At 60.5% G+C, this 12,612-nt stretch overlaps 1 protein-coding gene across 4 annotated transcripts in view; it reads right to left on the bottom strand.

The window, feature by feature from the left end:
• The window catches only part of PLCG1 (phospholipase C gamma 1), a 37,801-nt gene that overhangs the window by 3,137 nt on the left and 22,052 nt on the right, over positions 1-12,612 (bottom strand). For 2 of the 4 annotated variants that reach the window (XM_068700302.1, XM_068700303.1), the window contains exons 7-27: positions 12,452-12,474; positions 11,816-11,888; positions 11,031-11,132; positions 10,165-10,283; positions 9,420-9,505; positions 9,148-9,268; positions 8,551-8,719; positions 8,083-8,205; positions 7,144-7,245; positions 6,750-6,937; positions 6,336-6,536; positions 5,929-6,048; positions 5,195-5,375; positions 4,775-4,852; positions 3,990-4,093; positions 3,667-3,763; positions 3,518-3,584; positions 3,002-3,159; positions 2,428-2,524; positions 1,670-1,894; positions 958-1,106 (exon numbers count right to left, since the gene is read on the bottom strand). In XM_068700302.1, coding sequence (XP_068556403.1) covers positions 958-1,106; positions 1,670-1,894; positions 2,428-2,524; positions 3,002-3,159; positions 3,518-3,584; positions 3,667-3,763; positions 3,990-4,093; positions 4,775-4,852; positions 5,195-5,375; positions 5,929-6,048; positions 6,336-6,536; positions 6,750-6,937; positions 7,144-7,245; positions 8,083-8,205; positions 8,551-8,719; positions 9,148-9,268; positions 9,420-9,505; positions 10,165-10,283; positions 11,031-11,132; positions 11,816-11,888; positions 12,452-12,474 — 2,583 coding nt within the window. Of the gene's footprint in view, positions 1-957; positions 1,107-1,669; positions 1,895-2,427; positions 2,525-3,001; positions 3,160-3,517; positions 3,588-3,666; positions 3,764-3,989; positions 4,094-4,774; positions 4,853-5,194; positions 5,376-5,928; positions 6,049-6,335; positions 6,537-6,749; positions 6,938-7,143; positions 7,246-8,082; positions 8,206-8,550; positions 8,720-9,147; positions 9,269-9,419; positions 9,506-10,164; positions 10,284-11,030; positions 11,133-11,815; positions 11,889-12,451; positions 12,475-12,612 lie in introns of all 4 variants that reach the window. The other 2 variants (XM_068700300.1, XM_068700301.1) reach the window with 1 other exon arrangement.

Here is a 12,612-nt window from a genome sequence, read left to right as displayed (position 1 = left end):
CCGGAGGGTGCAGCTCCATCCCGAGGTGCAGGAAGAGCTTGGGGAGCAGCACGTTGGAAAACAGGAGGTGTGCAGAAACGGGGCCAGGACTTTTTAGGGAGTTAGGGGCCGATGGGACACAGTGGGGTGTCCTCCCGTGCAGGGCAGTGGCTCTCTTAGGTGGGATCACTCCGGAACAGCAATGCCCTCGGAGGAGCAGGAGTTTGCTCGTGCTGTCAGAAACCCGTGAGCACTAAAGGCAGGATCCCCACTGCCTCGTCCCGAGGGCTGCTTGAGACAAAGGGACTTGCAAAGGAGGCTGCCGGCCCAGATACATGAACAGTCAGCTCGGCTCCGAGGCCATGGGGGCTGTCTGTGCAGGGTAGCAGGACCGCTGTTGGTCCCGACATGGGAACCGTCTGGTTTGGCTCTGCCACGGCCTCCGCACCCCTCCAGGAGCTTTGCTGCGTGCCTGGAGAGCTGCCCCGTGCCCCTGCAGTGCGGCTCCGTGAGACAAAACCCGAGTAGTTCAGCCCCAGCCCTGCAAGCTCAACATCTGCAGCCCAAGCCCTGCTGCCCCCAACCGTCTCCACCAGGAACGGGGCCGAAAACCCCACCCCAACCATGAGCAGGTTCCCGAGAGGAACTGAGAGCAAGGGGACACGGCCTCATCGAGCCTGGCACTGTCCCTCTCTGCCCCTTGGCAGCCCGGGCACAGGGCCCGGCTCTTGTGCCACCTCCCTGCAAGCCGGGGCTGGTGGCAGGGCCAGGGCACCCACGGTGCGTGGTTGCCACCTGCTGGCTCCGAGCCCCTGGCCATGGAGGCTGCTGGGGTGGATGGAGCATCCCGCAGGGCTCCCAGGAGATGTCCTGGGTGCCCCTATCCCGAGCAGCACCCCCCAAGCATCCCCCCAGGCTCCCGGCAGCCCTCTCCCACCCTTAGCACGTGGCCGGGGCTGGGTGCAGGTGGGCACTGACCTCGATGGAGATGGAGAGTGGCTCGACGCCCCGCAGCGTGCTCTTGTCGAAGGGGTCGAAGATGTCGTCCCGCATGTTGGTGGGCTGCAGGACGTACCCGCACTGCCCGCTGGACATGAACAAGGCCTGGTTCATCTGCATGGGCTTGTCTGGGGAGCACAGGGAGGAGGTGAGTGGGGAGTCCTAGGCCCCTTCCCCTTTTCCTGGGGTCTTTGTGCCTTGCAGGATGCCCTTTGAAAGGGAACCCAGCTCATCTTCCCCGAAACCCCAAAAGCCCTGCGCACACTTGGACAACGCAGTGACCTTCTCATACGTGGTCTGCCCAGCTACCCCGTGCCCCATTGCCCGTCCCCTTTTCCCCTTCTCTCTCCTTTCTGCTTTCCTGTGCTGCCTCCAGCACTTGCCAAACCAACCTACAAGATGCCTCAACTCACAAAAGCAATGAAAACCCAGCAGGAAAATAAATAAATAAATAAATAAATAAATAAATAAAAATAAAAATTAATAAAAATAAAAATAATAAAAATAATAAAAATAAGAGTTTTCTAGTGCGTTCATCAGCTGACCTGGCTCCCAGTAAGGGTGGCACCCAGAGTGGGACCTGCAGAGCCCGTCCCGTTGCCAGGATGAGGTAAGGGCACTGGGTGCTCTTACTGGGTGCTCGTGGGGGCCCTGACGAGCCCACCCACCCTCCCCTGCCTGCTGCCCTCACCAGGGGTCTGGAAGTTGAGGGCGACCAGCTGGCTGCCGCAGATCCACATGGGCAGGGGGTCGTAGTTGGAGGAGTCGAGGCGCTGGCCCTTGGGGTAGATACGGGAGAGCTGCAGGCGGTTGTACTGCAGGAACTTCTTGCCCTTGATCTTGTTGACGTACTTCTCCGCCTTGGTCTCGGGGAAGGACGACATATCTCGGTAACAGGCCCTCTCTGTGCCGATCTCTGGGGGGAGGCAGAGCACAGAGTGAGCCAGGAACGTGACTGAGGCCAGGCGAGGAGCTCGCGATGGGAAAAGCGCCGCTACAGAGAGCTCTGGCTCCCAGGCACAAGCACATCTCTGTTCCAGACACTCCAACCACCACATGCCCCTTCCTAACACTCCTCTCCTCCTCCCCTGGCTCAGACACGGTCCGGCCACACAGCTCCTCCTCTGCTCTCAGCGCGTTTGCTGGGTGCCAAGGGCAGGGGGCTGAAGGCACGGGGACGGCTCTGCCACCACAGCCGCAGCGCGACGCTCCCCAGGGGCTGCTCAGGACGGGGCCAGATCTCAGCAGCAGAGGGATGGGGAAGGGAACCTCCACCCTCTGCTGGAGGATGTGTTCAGAGCTCTGATTTAAACTCATTCCAGCTTGCTTTGGACACCAATCCTCAGCTGCAAGCTAGCCAAAGGCCAGGGCAGCACCCTGGGGGCACACAGCGGGGTCTGTGACGCCACGGGGTCTGCCTGCGGAGCCATGAGACCAGCAGATGCTCACTCTCTTCATCGAAGGGCACGGGTCGGCAATAGACAACCAGCTCCGAAAGCTCCAGGGCAATCTTCTTCCTCCTTTCCATCATCTTCCCTTCGGAGAGCTGCCAAGAAGGGGACAGAGAGGCGTTAGGGCCAGTTGGGAGCGGCACTGCTGGACATCCCAGCTCACCAGCGGCAGTGCTGGCTTGGGGGGGCCGCTCCTGCCCGTGGTGTGGGCACAACCAGCGGGTCTGCGTGGGGTGAGGGGACACCGTAGAAGCACCACGGGAAGGGAAGGGCCCTTGGCAGGTCCATTTGGAGAGGGACTGGCACCAGCAGCTTGATGCCCTCCATGGATGGAGGTGCCCCACCTCTTGGTGCCCACCCCACAACCCCTGAGGGAACCTTCCCAGGAGCAGAGATGTCCCCGGCTCTGTTTTCTTTGCAACTGCTCTGCCAGGAGTTGCTGGCAGCCACCTCGCCGCCCTCCCCAGCACCCCAAACCTGCTCCCTCGGCCTCTCTTTGTGCCAGTGGGAATTCCCCAACTTTGCTACCACACGACGCGACGCCTCCCCTGCTGGGGGCTCTCCAGGCTCACCCGTGCGTCGGCCGTCTGGGCCGCCTCGCGGATCTTCTTCACCCAGTCCAGCAAATCCTCGTGCGTGTCGGCTGCCACGTCAAGGGACAGGCGCGACACCGAGGCCATGCTAATGGAGAAGACGAACAGGCGGTTGTTCTTCCCCTCGGGGCGGATGGCTGTGCGGGGAAAGGGGCAGAAGAATGGTCACAAGCAGAAGCTGGGCCGAGTCCTTGGGAAGGAGGGAGGAAGGGGAGGCTCAGGGGAGCGGAGAGGGATGATGGAGCAGGCTCAGGGTGTGCTGCAGCAGCTCAGCGTGGCCCCAAGGGCTGCTCGCAGCCACCAAATGCTCCTAGGCTGCAGCTGGGCTCCAGGGAGATGCCCAAACCCAGCAGCCAAGCACACCACAAGCACGCACTGCAGCCGTGCGCTCAGTTGCGACGGGCACGGGGGCTCCTGGAGGCAGACACCAGAGGCCCTCCAGCCCACAAACCCCACAACCAGCACGGCATCTCCTCCGTCCCTCAGGGCACTCACCGATCTGGCAGGACGGCACGTCCAGCACGCCTCCCAGCAGGTCTCCCAGGGGGCTGTTCTCGTCCAGCTGCTGGTGGGAGCGAAGCGCAGGCACGGTCAGGCCGGGTGCCGCGCACGCGCGCTCCTCCCCACTGCCCTCCCCAGCTCACCTCCCGCTCCGGCTCCAGGCTGCTGGGACTGCTGATCTCCTCCACGTAGTTGGAGGGGAACCACAGCTGCTTCTTGCCGCCGTAATCTCCCCTCCACCTGGAAGAGAGGGGAAGCGTCAGCACCCACCGTGGGGTCCCCAGGTCACCCTGGGTTGGGATCCCAGGTGACTCGAGGGTCCTTCACCATCTGCTTGCAGGCTGTGGGAGAACACGGCGGGTTTGGGGGCAATCCCCACCCCAAAGGGGACACACCGTTGCATGGATGGTGACACCATGATTTGACCCTGTCCCTCAGGGAAAAAGGAGGATCGGGACCAACTCACCAGCCTCCTTCCTGCTTCTCCACGTTTTGGATGATGGCGTTTTTGGTGAAGGTCAGCTCGTCCTCCCGCTGTGCCTTGTAGTCAAACAGGGCTTTGACTGCGCACTGCAAAGAGCAGGGGTCCGGTGAGGCTGGGCAGCTGGCACCGTCACAGGGACACGGAGGCCACCGAATCCCACCATGATGAGGGTGTGGAGAGGGCTGAATGAGGCATGACTGCCACCAGACCCCACTGATGCAGACCAAATCAAGACCCCCGTTCACACCAAACCACAGAGGTCAGGAGCCTGGTGTGGCCCCGCACAGGCACCTTCCTCTCTGCAGGAGCCACTGGTGGCTTTGGTAGGGGGAGTTCTGAGCAGAGTCAGCACAGCCAGGGAACCTGCAGACCCAGCCTAGAGCATGCCCACCTGCATGGTCTAGAAATAAATGTGCAAAATAACAAAGCTCTTGGAAAACAGAGACACTTGGGAAGTGCTCAGGCCCCGGAGATGCTAAACCCTACAAGAGGCTGGGGAGCTGGTAAGCTCTGCAGGAAAGCCAGTCCTCATCTTCCCTTAGCTCTTGGTAAGAACAACACTTGGTTGGGAATGACACTCGGCAGCTTTAAAAGGGAAACAGATGGTGGCAGAGAGAGGTGGGTCTTATGGTCTTATCTAGCCCTATGGAAGGTCCTCCTCGTCCTTGCCTTCCCCAGCAGAGACCAGGAGATGGGGCAGGAGGGATGCAGAGGATGGAGAGGGGCTGCAGGGAGCGGCACTGGCCGTGACAAGCAGTGGGAATTACCTTGAAGGTCGGCATGGGGTTGGCCTCCACGTAGAAGCCGGGGTGGCGTCCCTCGTAGAGGGCTCCGTAGTCTGGCTCCTGTGAAAGCAAAGGGCCGGTGATGAGAGCTGTGGCTCAGGAGAATGGGCCCCCTACCTCGGGGGAGATGCGGAAGATGCTCAGGGGAGGGTGCGACCCCACAGAAGTGACGCTGCGCCCAGCAAACTGGTGTGCAGCCACACTCCTGGCTGTCACGGGTCAGAGGGGCAGCAAGAAGCCTCACTCGAGCCAACACGTTCCCAACAGGTGACAACAAAACAGGAGGGGCAAACAGCCCCACGTGAAGCAGAGACAGCTCACACGATGCTGCTTCAAGGTGTGAGCTCACAACACACCTCTCCATCACCCTTAGGCTTCGCCCTTCCACAGAGCCGCACTCACCGCTGTCCCTATCTTCTCCAGGGTCTCCTCGTTGATGGGGTACCTCAGCTTCATCTTGCGGTACAGTGGGTGCTTTTCGTAGTAGCTGATCAGGTCGACCAGGCTCTCGAACTCGGAGTTGCCCAGCAGCACGGTCTGGCCCTCCTGCTGCACGCGGCAGTGCTTGATCTTCCCTTCCGCCCTGGCACGTGGAGAGAGAGGAGCCGCTGGGCACGCAGCACAACACGAGGCTCTCTCCCAGCCCAAAAAAGGTGTCCCCAGGCTGGCTGCTGTGCGCAGCCATCTCCCTTTGTGTCACCTCGGGGATGTATCTGCACAGCCGCAGTGTGCCACAGACCCCGGCACCAGAGCCAGCTGTGCCCCATGCCACGCAGGGCAATGGGGACACGCAGCCAGGTGACACTTTCCCTGCAAAAAACAGGGATACAGGGCAGGGAGAGAGGCAGAAAATGGCATGGCCCCACAGGGTTCATGAGGACCAGCGTGGCAAAGGAGGAGCGTGGCCCTAAAGGCTTACACAGGCCATCCAGGCGAGACAAGAGCTCTGGAGGGGCTCACATGAGGCCAGAAATGCTCAATCAGCAGCGTGCCAGCTGCGCTGTAACCCACCCTTCTGGAGCAGGGTTAAACAGCCCGCGGGCACGGCCCGGGAGAAGGAAAGCACAGGGACAACCCCCCCATGGCTTCAGCCCCCTCCCCGCACCCCGTCCCACCTCGCTCCTCCCAGGACGCACCGAAAGGAGATGGCGTAGGAGCTGGGCTCACTCCTCTTGCGCACCAGGAAGGCTCCGTCCCGCGGCACCCTCATCAGCATGTGCTCGGCTTGGGCACGGGTGAGGTTGGCGTGGTACCACCTTTGGGGAGGAGAGGAGGCGCTGGGTGTTGGTCCCCACGCACCCGGCACGGCTCACAGCACGCAGCGCCGCTTCCCCCCCGCCCCCTGAAAGGCTGCCTGGGTCCCCAGGGAGTCCTCTCTTTGCATAGGGACAGCCAGCTTTGGGAACGACGGAGCTGCTGTGACACTGGGGAGTGGGGAGGGGACCACAGAGCCCCAGCAGGGACTGCAGGGAGACCCGGGAGGGCTTCCCATGGGGTCCCAGCTGCCACGGACGCAACTCGCCCTCCTCGCCCACGCGCTCACTCTTTGCTCTCGTGGGCATTGGTCTGAGGCACCGGCTCCGTCAGCCTCATCTCGAACTCGTTGCACCTCAGCGGCACCTCCTGGTAGTGGGTGATGAGGTCGTAGAGGCTGTCGAACACCAGGTTGTCGGTCAGGAAGAACTTGGGGCTGCCGGCGTCCTGCCGCGAGTGGATCCGGCAGTGCTGCACCTTCCCGTTGCGCCTGGAGAGGGATGGGATAAAGAGGAGGGATGGGGTAAAACCGGGGTTGTCCACGGAGAGATGACACCAACCACCCCATCTCCAGCCCGGTGCAGCCAAGGAGGACGCTGTGCCCAACTGGGGACCCCCTGCCCAATGCTGGCAGCCCACTGGGACCGTGCCGAGGTGAAGACCACCCCAGCAGCACCACGCAGAGCAGCTCACGAGCCCTTACCAGAAGGAGAGGGTGTAGTCCCCGACGAAGGTCTCGCTCTCCCTGACGAGGAAGGAGCCGTCGGGGGCCCCCGTCTCGATGCAGTACTCTGTCAGCAGCCTCTCGGCTATGTGCCGCCCGTCGCGCCCCGCTCCCAGCTTGCCGTGAAACCACTTCTCCGTGGAGTGCAGCTCCGTGCTGTTGCTCACCTGGAGGGAAAAAGGCACAGAGTGGGGTCACCGGGGGCTGCTCCACATGGGGGGCTTTAACCAGGGTCGGTGGCTTTCTGAACCGGCTCCCACCTTTCCCACCAGAGCCTCTCCCTCTGAAGCTGGCAGTGGAGGTGCTCAGCCCCTTGGGCAGCGAGGTCCTTTCCCCAGGGGAACAACTTACCGTCGCGCAAGGGAGCCCTCACCTCCTTCTGCTCTTCCTCATCCTCGTTTCCTTGGTCGCTGGTTGTCTCCCCCGAGTAATAGATCTTGCTGCTGGTCAGGACAAAGTAATGCGGGTTCCACTCCTGCAAGGAGACAAACTCTGGGCAAGAGGCCCCCTGAGGAAGCACCAAGTTGGCCCAGCACCTGTCGGTGGGATCTTCTCTTCCCGATTAGCACAAGCAGTGTTGGGTGATTGGGTTTGGGAAGGAGAGTCACCAACAGCACCAGTTTCAGTGGAGAGAAACAGGAGCTCCCAAGGCATGCCCCCAGTCTGAAGCATGGGTTTATCAGCAGCGAAAAAACCCGCACGCGACGGGTCTGACACACGAGGTGACTGCAGATCACGCTGCAGCCACCCCAGCGTGCATTAAAAGATGACCAAATGAAGAGCAAATCACTGCAAAAAGGAAACACTGGGCTTGGATTCAGCAGGGGGGCTATCAGAGAGGAGGGTAACAGACGGCTGTGCGGCTTTACCATTGCACCGCTCTTCTCCAAAAAAAAAAAGGCTCTTTTATATACATTTTTTTGCCTGAAAGATCCTCATCAAAGCAGCAAAGATCCTCATCATTCAGCAAAGCAGCTGAAGAAGCAGACTGCGGGTAAGTAAACACACCTGCTGAAACGAATGCTCAGCGCTTTACGAAGCAGAATGCTCCTTTAGGTGCGGGAAGCGTTGGGCTTGCTGCAGGAGCAGCCAGAGCATTGCAAGGGTCGTGCAAGAGCAGCGAAGCGGCTGCCGTGCTCCAGCCCTGAGCTCCCTGAGCTCAGCCTCCTGCCGCCAGCAAGGGCCGGAGGGAGACATCGAGGGGAGAGCACAGGAGAGAGCCAGCATCAAAACTCCCCCCGCGGAAGGGATCTCCCTCGAGCACCCCGTGGTGTCATTTATGGAGCCCGGGGCAGCGGTGGCGGACACGTACGTGGTTGATGGGGTCTTCCAGGTAGAGGATCCCGTTCTTGATGGAGTTGCTGATGTCGTTCTCGGAGTACATCACGGAGGTGGGCAGCTCCTCGTAAGCACTGCCCTCGGCCAGCTTCTTGTGCTGTGGGACAAGAGAGTGAGTAAGGCACCTCGAGGCGAGCGGGCACCCAAAAGCAGCACGGGTTTCCCAGGTGAAGCAGGCAGAGGTCACCACCCACAGAACGGGGCTACGGAAGGAACCTGAAGCCCAACTGCCCTAAAACGTTGGGGGAATTCCCATCTGTATCCAGACTCAACCCTTTTTCTCAAAGTAGAATTAACCAGGGACACTGACATAAATACAACCACGGCTCAGGGTTCACGCCACAGCCAAGCCCTTCCAAAAGCAGGCAGCTCCCCACGGTCCCAAAGCCAAACCCACCCCGACTCTCTCCATGTATCAGCCCTGCTGGGGAAGGGAGCTCACCTTGATGAGAATCTTCCTCTTGAGCTGATTTGGAGAGGGAAGCCCGTCAGCAGAAATATCTACTGGTTTGGTCAGGAGCATGTCCCCGAAGACCTTCTTGAAATTCTGAGCCATGTTCCTCTGCTGAGCGATGCTGCAGTGGTCCTCGATGGACAGAATGACGGGGAAGCTGGCAGGAGAAAAAGAGCTGCTGTTACTGGAGCCGTGCCTGCAGGAGGCTCCGCTGAAAACCTGGCTCCTGTGCCCTCCGAGAGCAGTTTGCACCCACACCTCCCCGCGCTGTGTCTGCAGCTGTGCTGCCTCCAGCCTTCAGTGCAAACGGCCTCCAGCAAGGTGTCCCCACCACGGGCTGTGGGCAGGGGACCAGAAAGCTGCTGAGGTTTCCCCACAGCCTTCCCTCCCACGAGACTCTTTTCAGGGTGAAATCTGCCCTTGGCTGGAGCCACGACAGCACGTTCTCTTCCCTCTGAGTCCTGGATGTCCTGTGCCAGCTCCCTGGTACAGGGGAGGGCTTCTCCTGGCTGCAGGTGGTGCCTGCCCACTCCTCGCCTTCCTGACAGCTCTGCCCGTGGAAGCCCAGGTCCCTGCGGTACTCACTCGGAGGTGACAAAGGCGTGCTCCTTGATAGTGACCAACACGTCAGAGAACTTGATCTTGGTGGTTAAGGTGTGCCCGTGGTAGATGACCGGCATGCCGTCGGGCCCGTCCCAGCAATCCACTGAAAGAGACCCACGGGGGGAAATGAGCCCAGGGGCTGCCATCTGGGCAGGACACGGCCACGAGGCTGGGCGCTGCTGGGAGCTCGCGTTGGGTGGAAATAAAGGAGGGAGGTGCAAGCCCAGCCCCGTGGTGGTGGCAGCGGTACTCACGCTCGATGCAGCGGCATCCCATGCGCAAGCAGCGGGCGTACGCCTCCAGCGAGGACTCGCTCGAGAATTGGTCCCCGGTCAGGTACCTGCCACGTGAGGGAAGACGAGCACATCAGCCACAGGCAGGGCAGGGATGGCTCCTGGGACACTGCAGCCCTGTGTGGCTCCATCCCCACTGCAAGGGCTGCGTTCACAGCTCCTACAAGCCCTAGGAGGGATATCGGGGCCAGTGGCACAACGCCCCTGCACCCAGCGCCATTCCCACCGTGCTGAGAGCTGGTCCAGCCCCTGCAGGCTGGAGCTCAGCCACCGTTTGCTCCCCAGGCTCTCAGTCCTTTATATTTGGGCTGATGTGCTGCCACTGCACTGGGTGCATGGGGAGCACAGCCAGCGCGTGTGCCCCTTGGCAGGGAATGCTTTCAGCAGTGGAGAAGCAAACGGCCAACTTCAGCCTGCCCTTTTTGTAGCACCTCTCCTCCTACAGGCTGTGCAAGGCGATGGTGCCTGCGGGAGGAAACTGCCTGGGACCTCAAAGCCCAGGCTGTGCAGATGTGCTGTGCCGCCAGTGTCAGAGCACAGCACGGATGGCTAAACCATGAAGGGAGGACTGGGACACCAAGCGGAGGGTGTCTGAAGTGCTGATCCCATGCCTAAAGGGCTGCTCGTCACCTCGCTGGGACCAGAGCCCCCCAGCACGGGATGCTGGGCTGGGGGGGTGCTCAGGGAGCCGCTCCAGGGTCCTTACGTGTTGTGCGAGGAGGAGATCCAGTAATGGGAGAGGGGGTTGTTCATGTTCTCCGGACACACCATGTCCAGCTGCGAGTTCCAGATGCTGTTCTCTTTGGAAAACAGGAAGGTGAGAAACTGCTCAGGAAGAAACAGAAGCGTGTTACTGATGCGGAGGCTTTGGGCGCTGTGGTTCAGTTTCACACACACGGCTCACCCTTGGCGAGGGGCTATTTCCTAAGCTCAGCACAGCCCGCATCCTGCCACGCCAGGTGCCGACCGGCTCCACCAGGACCGAACCCTGCCCCGCACACAGCTACGTGACCCTGTGTGCCTGAGCAACACAGCTCCAGGCATTAGCACCGATCTTCTGCACCCTGCTAGATATCTGCACACAAATCCTTAAACTGCCCCAGCTGGAGACAAATAAAGAGCTCTGCATTTTATTTTGCAGCTCACACGGCAGCAACAGCTCACTACGGCCACGCGGATAAAAGGATTTCTGGATGGGACTTGGCCCAGAGAGCCTGTGACACGGTGACCTCCAGCTGTTCTTACTCTTTTGTTGCCAGCAAAGCTGGTAACAAAAAGTTTCTTGCTCTGAGAAGATCTTACACGGAGCAAAGGGTCGTGTACCCCTGGGTAACCTCTCACTCCCCAAATGAAGTGCCTGAGGAGGGCTCCCAGCTGCACACATCCAGCACCAGCAGAGCCCCCAGAAGCCGTTCCCTGTGCCAACCTTCCCTTGAGCAGCTCAGCAAACACCTGCCCCGGGGGATCCCCCTGCTTACAGCACCCTCCCCTCGAGCACCGTCACGCCACAAAGACGCAGCCCCCTCCCCTGGGCACCTCCCGCCCTCCCGTTACCCATCCGAGGTGCCGTACCTCATCCAGGGAGAAATACGGCTCGTCGATCTCTCTCAAAGGGTCCCGCAGGAAGTTAAACATGAATTCCTGTACCTGGAGGGTATCTGCAGCCCAGAGCTCCTGCAAAGCCCAGAAGAGACAGCAAGGAGGAAGCGGGTCAGGAAGCCTTATTCAAAACCACAGCAGCTCGCCCAACTAGAAGCTTTAACCATCTCTGCCTGGGAATTCAACCAGCAGCACAAATACCAGGTAGTGCACAGCTGCAGCAATCTGGCCCCTTTTTAAGTGGTCTGCATCGTCTCGGCATTGTGCAGTTTTCTTCCTGAGAGCTCCTCTGCACACATCTGCCCTCCCAGCTCCCCCCGCAGCAGAAGCCAGCGCGGCTTCCTTTGGTTCCTCTCTCTCCCTGGCTGTCTTGCATTAAGTCACCCAAACGGCTGCGTCTGCCGCTTCATTTTGTCCTCTCTGCAGCTGTGGGAGGTGGGAGCATGGTGCACAGCACAGGCTCTGTGCTCCCACCCGAGGCACGGCATCGCGAGAGGCTGCAAGAAGGGTCTGCACGCTCTGCAAACAGGCTGCGGGCACCCACACGTGTGTCTGAGCACACGCTGAGCTCACCGAATGCCTCCAAAAGATGGCTTTTAGAAGCAAAGGCAGCAAGCAGCTTGATCAGCTGCTGCTCAGGATGGACCGGGGAGCTCTGCCTGCCTTCTGCACCAGCCCCAAGGAAGAAGCTCCAACCCCGCGGAGAAGCGGCTCCCTACTGCTCTCCCCTCCCCTCCCCTTGCCCGTCCTGAGCTCACCCTCTGGTACTCCAGGAGGAACTTCTGGAACTCCAGCAGTGACACCCTGAAGTGCTCGGACCTTTCTCCACCCCTGGGAACACAAGGAGAGAAATGTCAGTCACTCCTGTGATGCCTGCCCGCAGCATCGCGCCAGGGGCCACCCGCAAGGCGCACGGCACAGCAGGCGACCCACGTTGTGCACCCCGAGCACGATGCAGCAAGGCGCGATGGCAAACACACGGCAGCTGAGCTTCCACCTCCTCGTCCCGTGCTCCTGGGCAGCCCAGGGCTCACGGCAAGGGGCTGACGATGCGAAACATTGCTCAAGGGCCGTGAAACTCCAGTTAAGGGCAGCAAAAGTCATCAGAGGGACTGAGTTGTACAAAACCTGGGTTTCTTCTTGTATGGAAGAGTGAAAAGAGCTAAAGAGGATTGGGGCTGCCAAGGGTGACTGCAGCCAGGCCAGACCTCTGGGTATTCAGAGGCCGGGGGCTCAGGGAGGCAGGGCAGGGCTGTGCCAAGCTGTAGTGCACAGCCAGGGGCCATGCCTGGGACCAAGACAAGAAAACAGACATGGAGCTGGCAGCACTGACTGCACGCAATGGAGCAAAAAGCAGCAGCCCCTTCCCCCACAAGCACGAGAAAGTTATCCACCTTTCTAGGAACGGGACGTCCATCTGCAAAAGAAGAAGCACAGGCATTAGGAGGGCTCCCAGGCAAAAGCAATAATTTACGTGCTCGCTGCCTTCCCAGCCCAGAGGTAGGAATCAGGAGCTATTAGTGGAGGGAGGCAGGGCTAAGAAGGCAATTAAGAG

Source organism: Anas acuta, chromosome 16 (assembly GCF_963932015.1).
Source record: "Anas acuta chromosome 16, bAnaAcu1.1, whole genome shotgun sequence".
NCBI classification, from domain to species: domain Eukaryota; kingdom Metazoa; phylum Chordata; class Aves; order Anseriformes; family Anatidae; genus Anas; species Anas acuta.
Note: the sequence above shows the minus strand (reverse complement) of the source record. Positions and strands in the feature narration are given on the sequence as shown.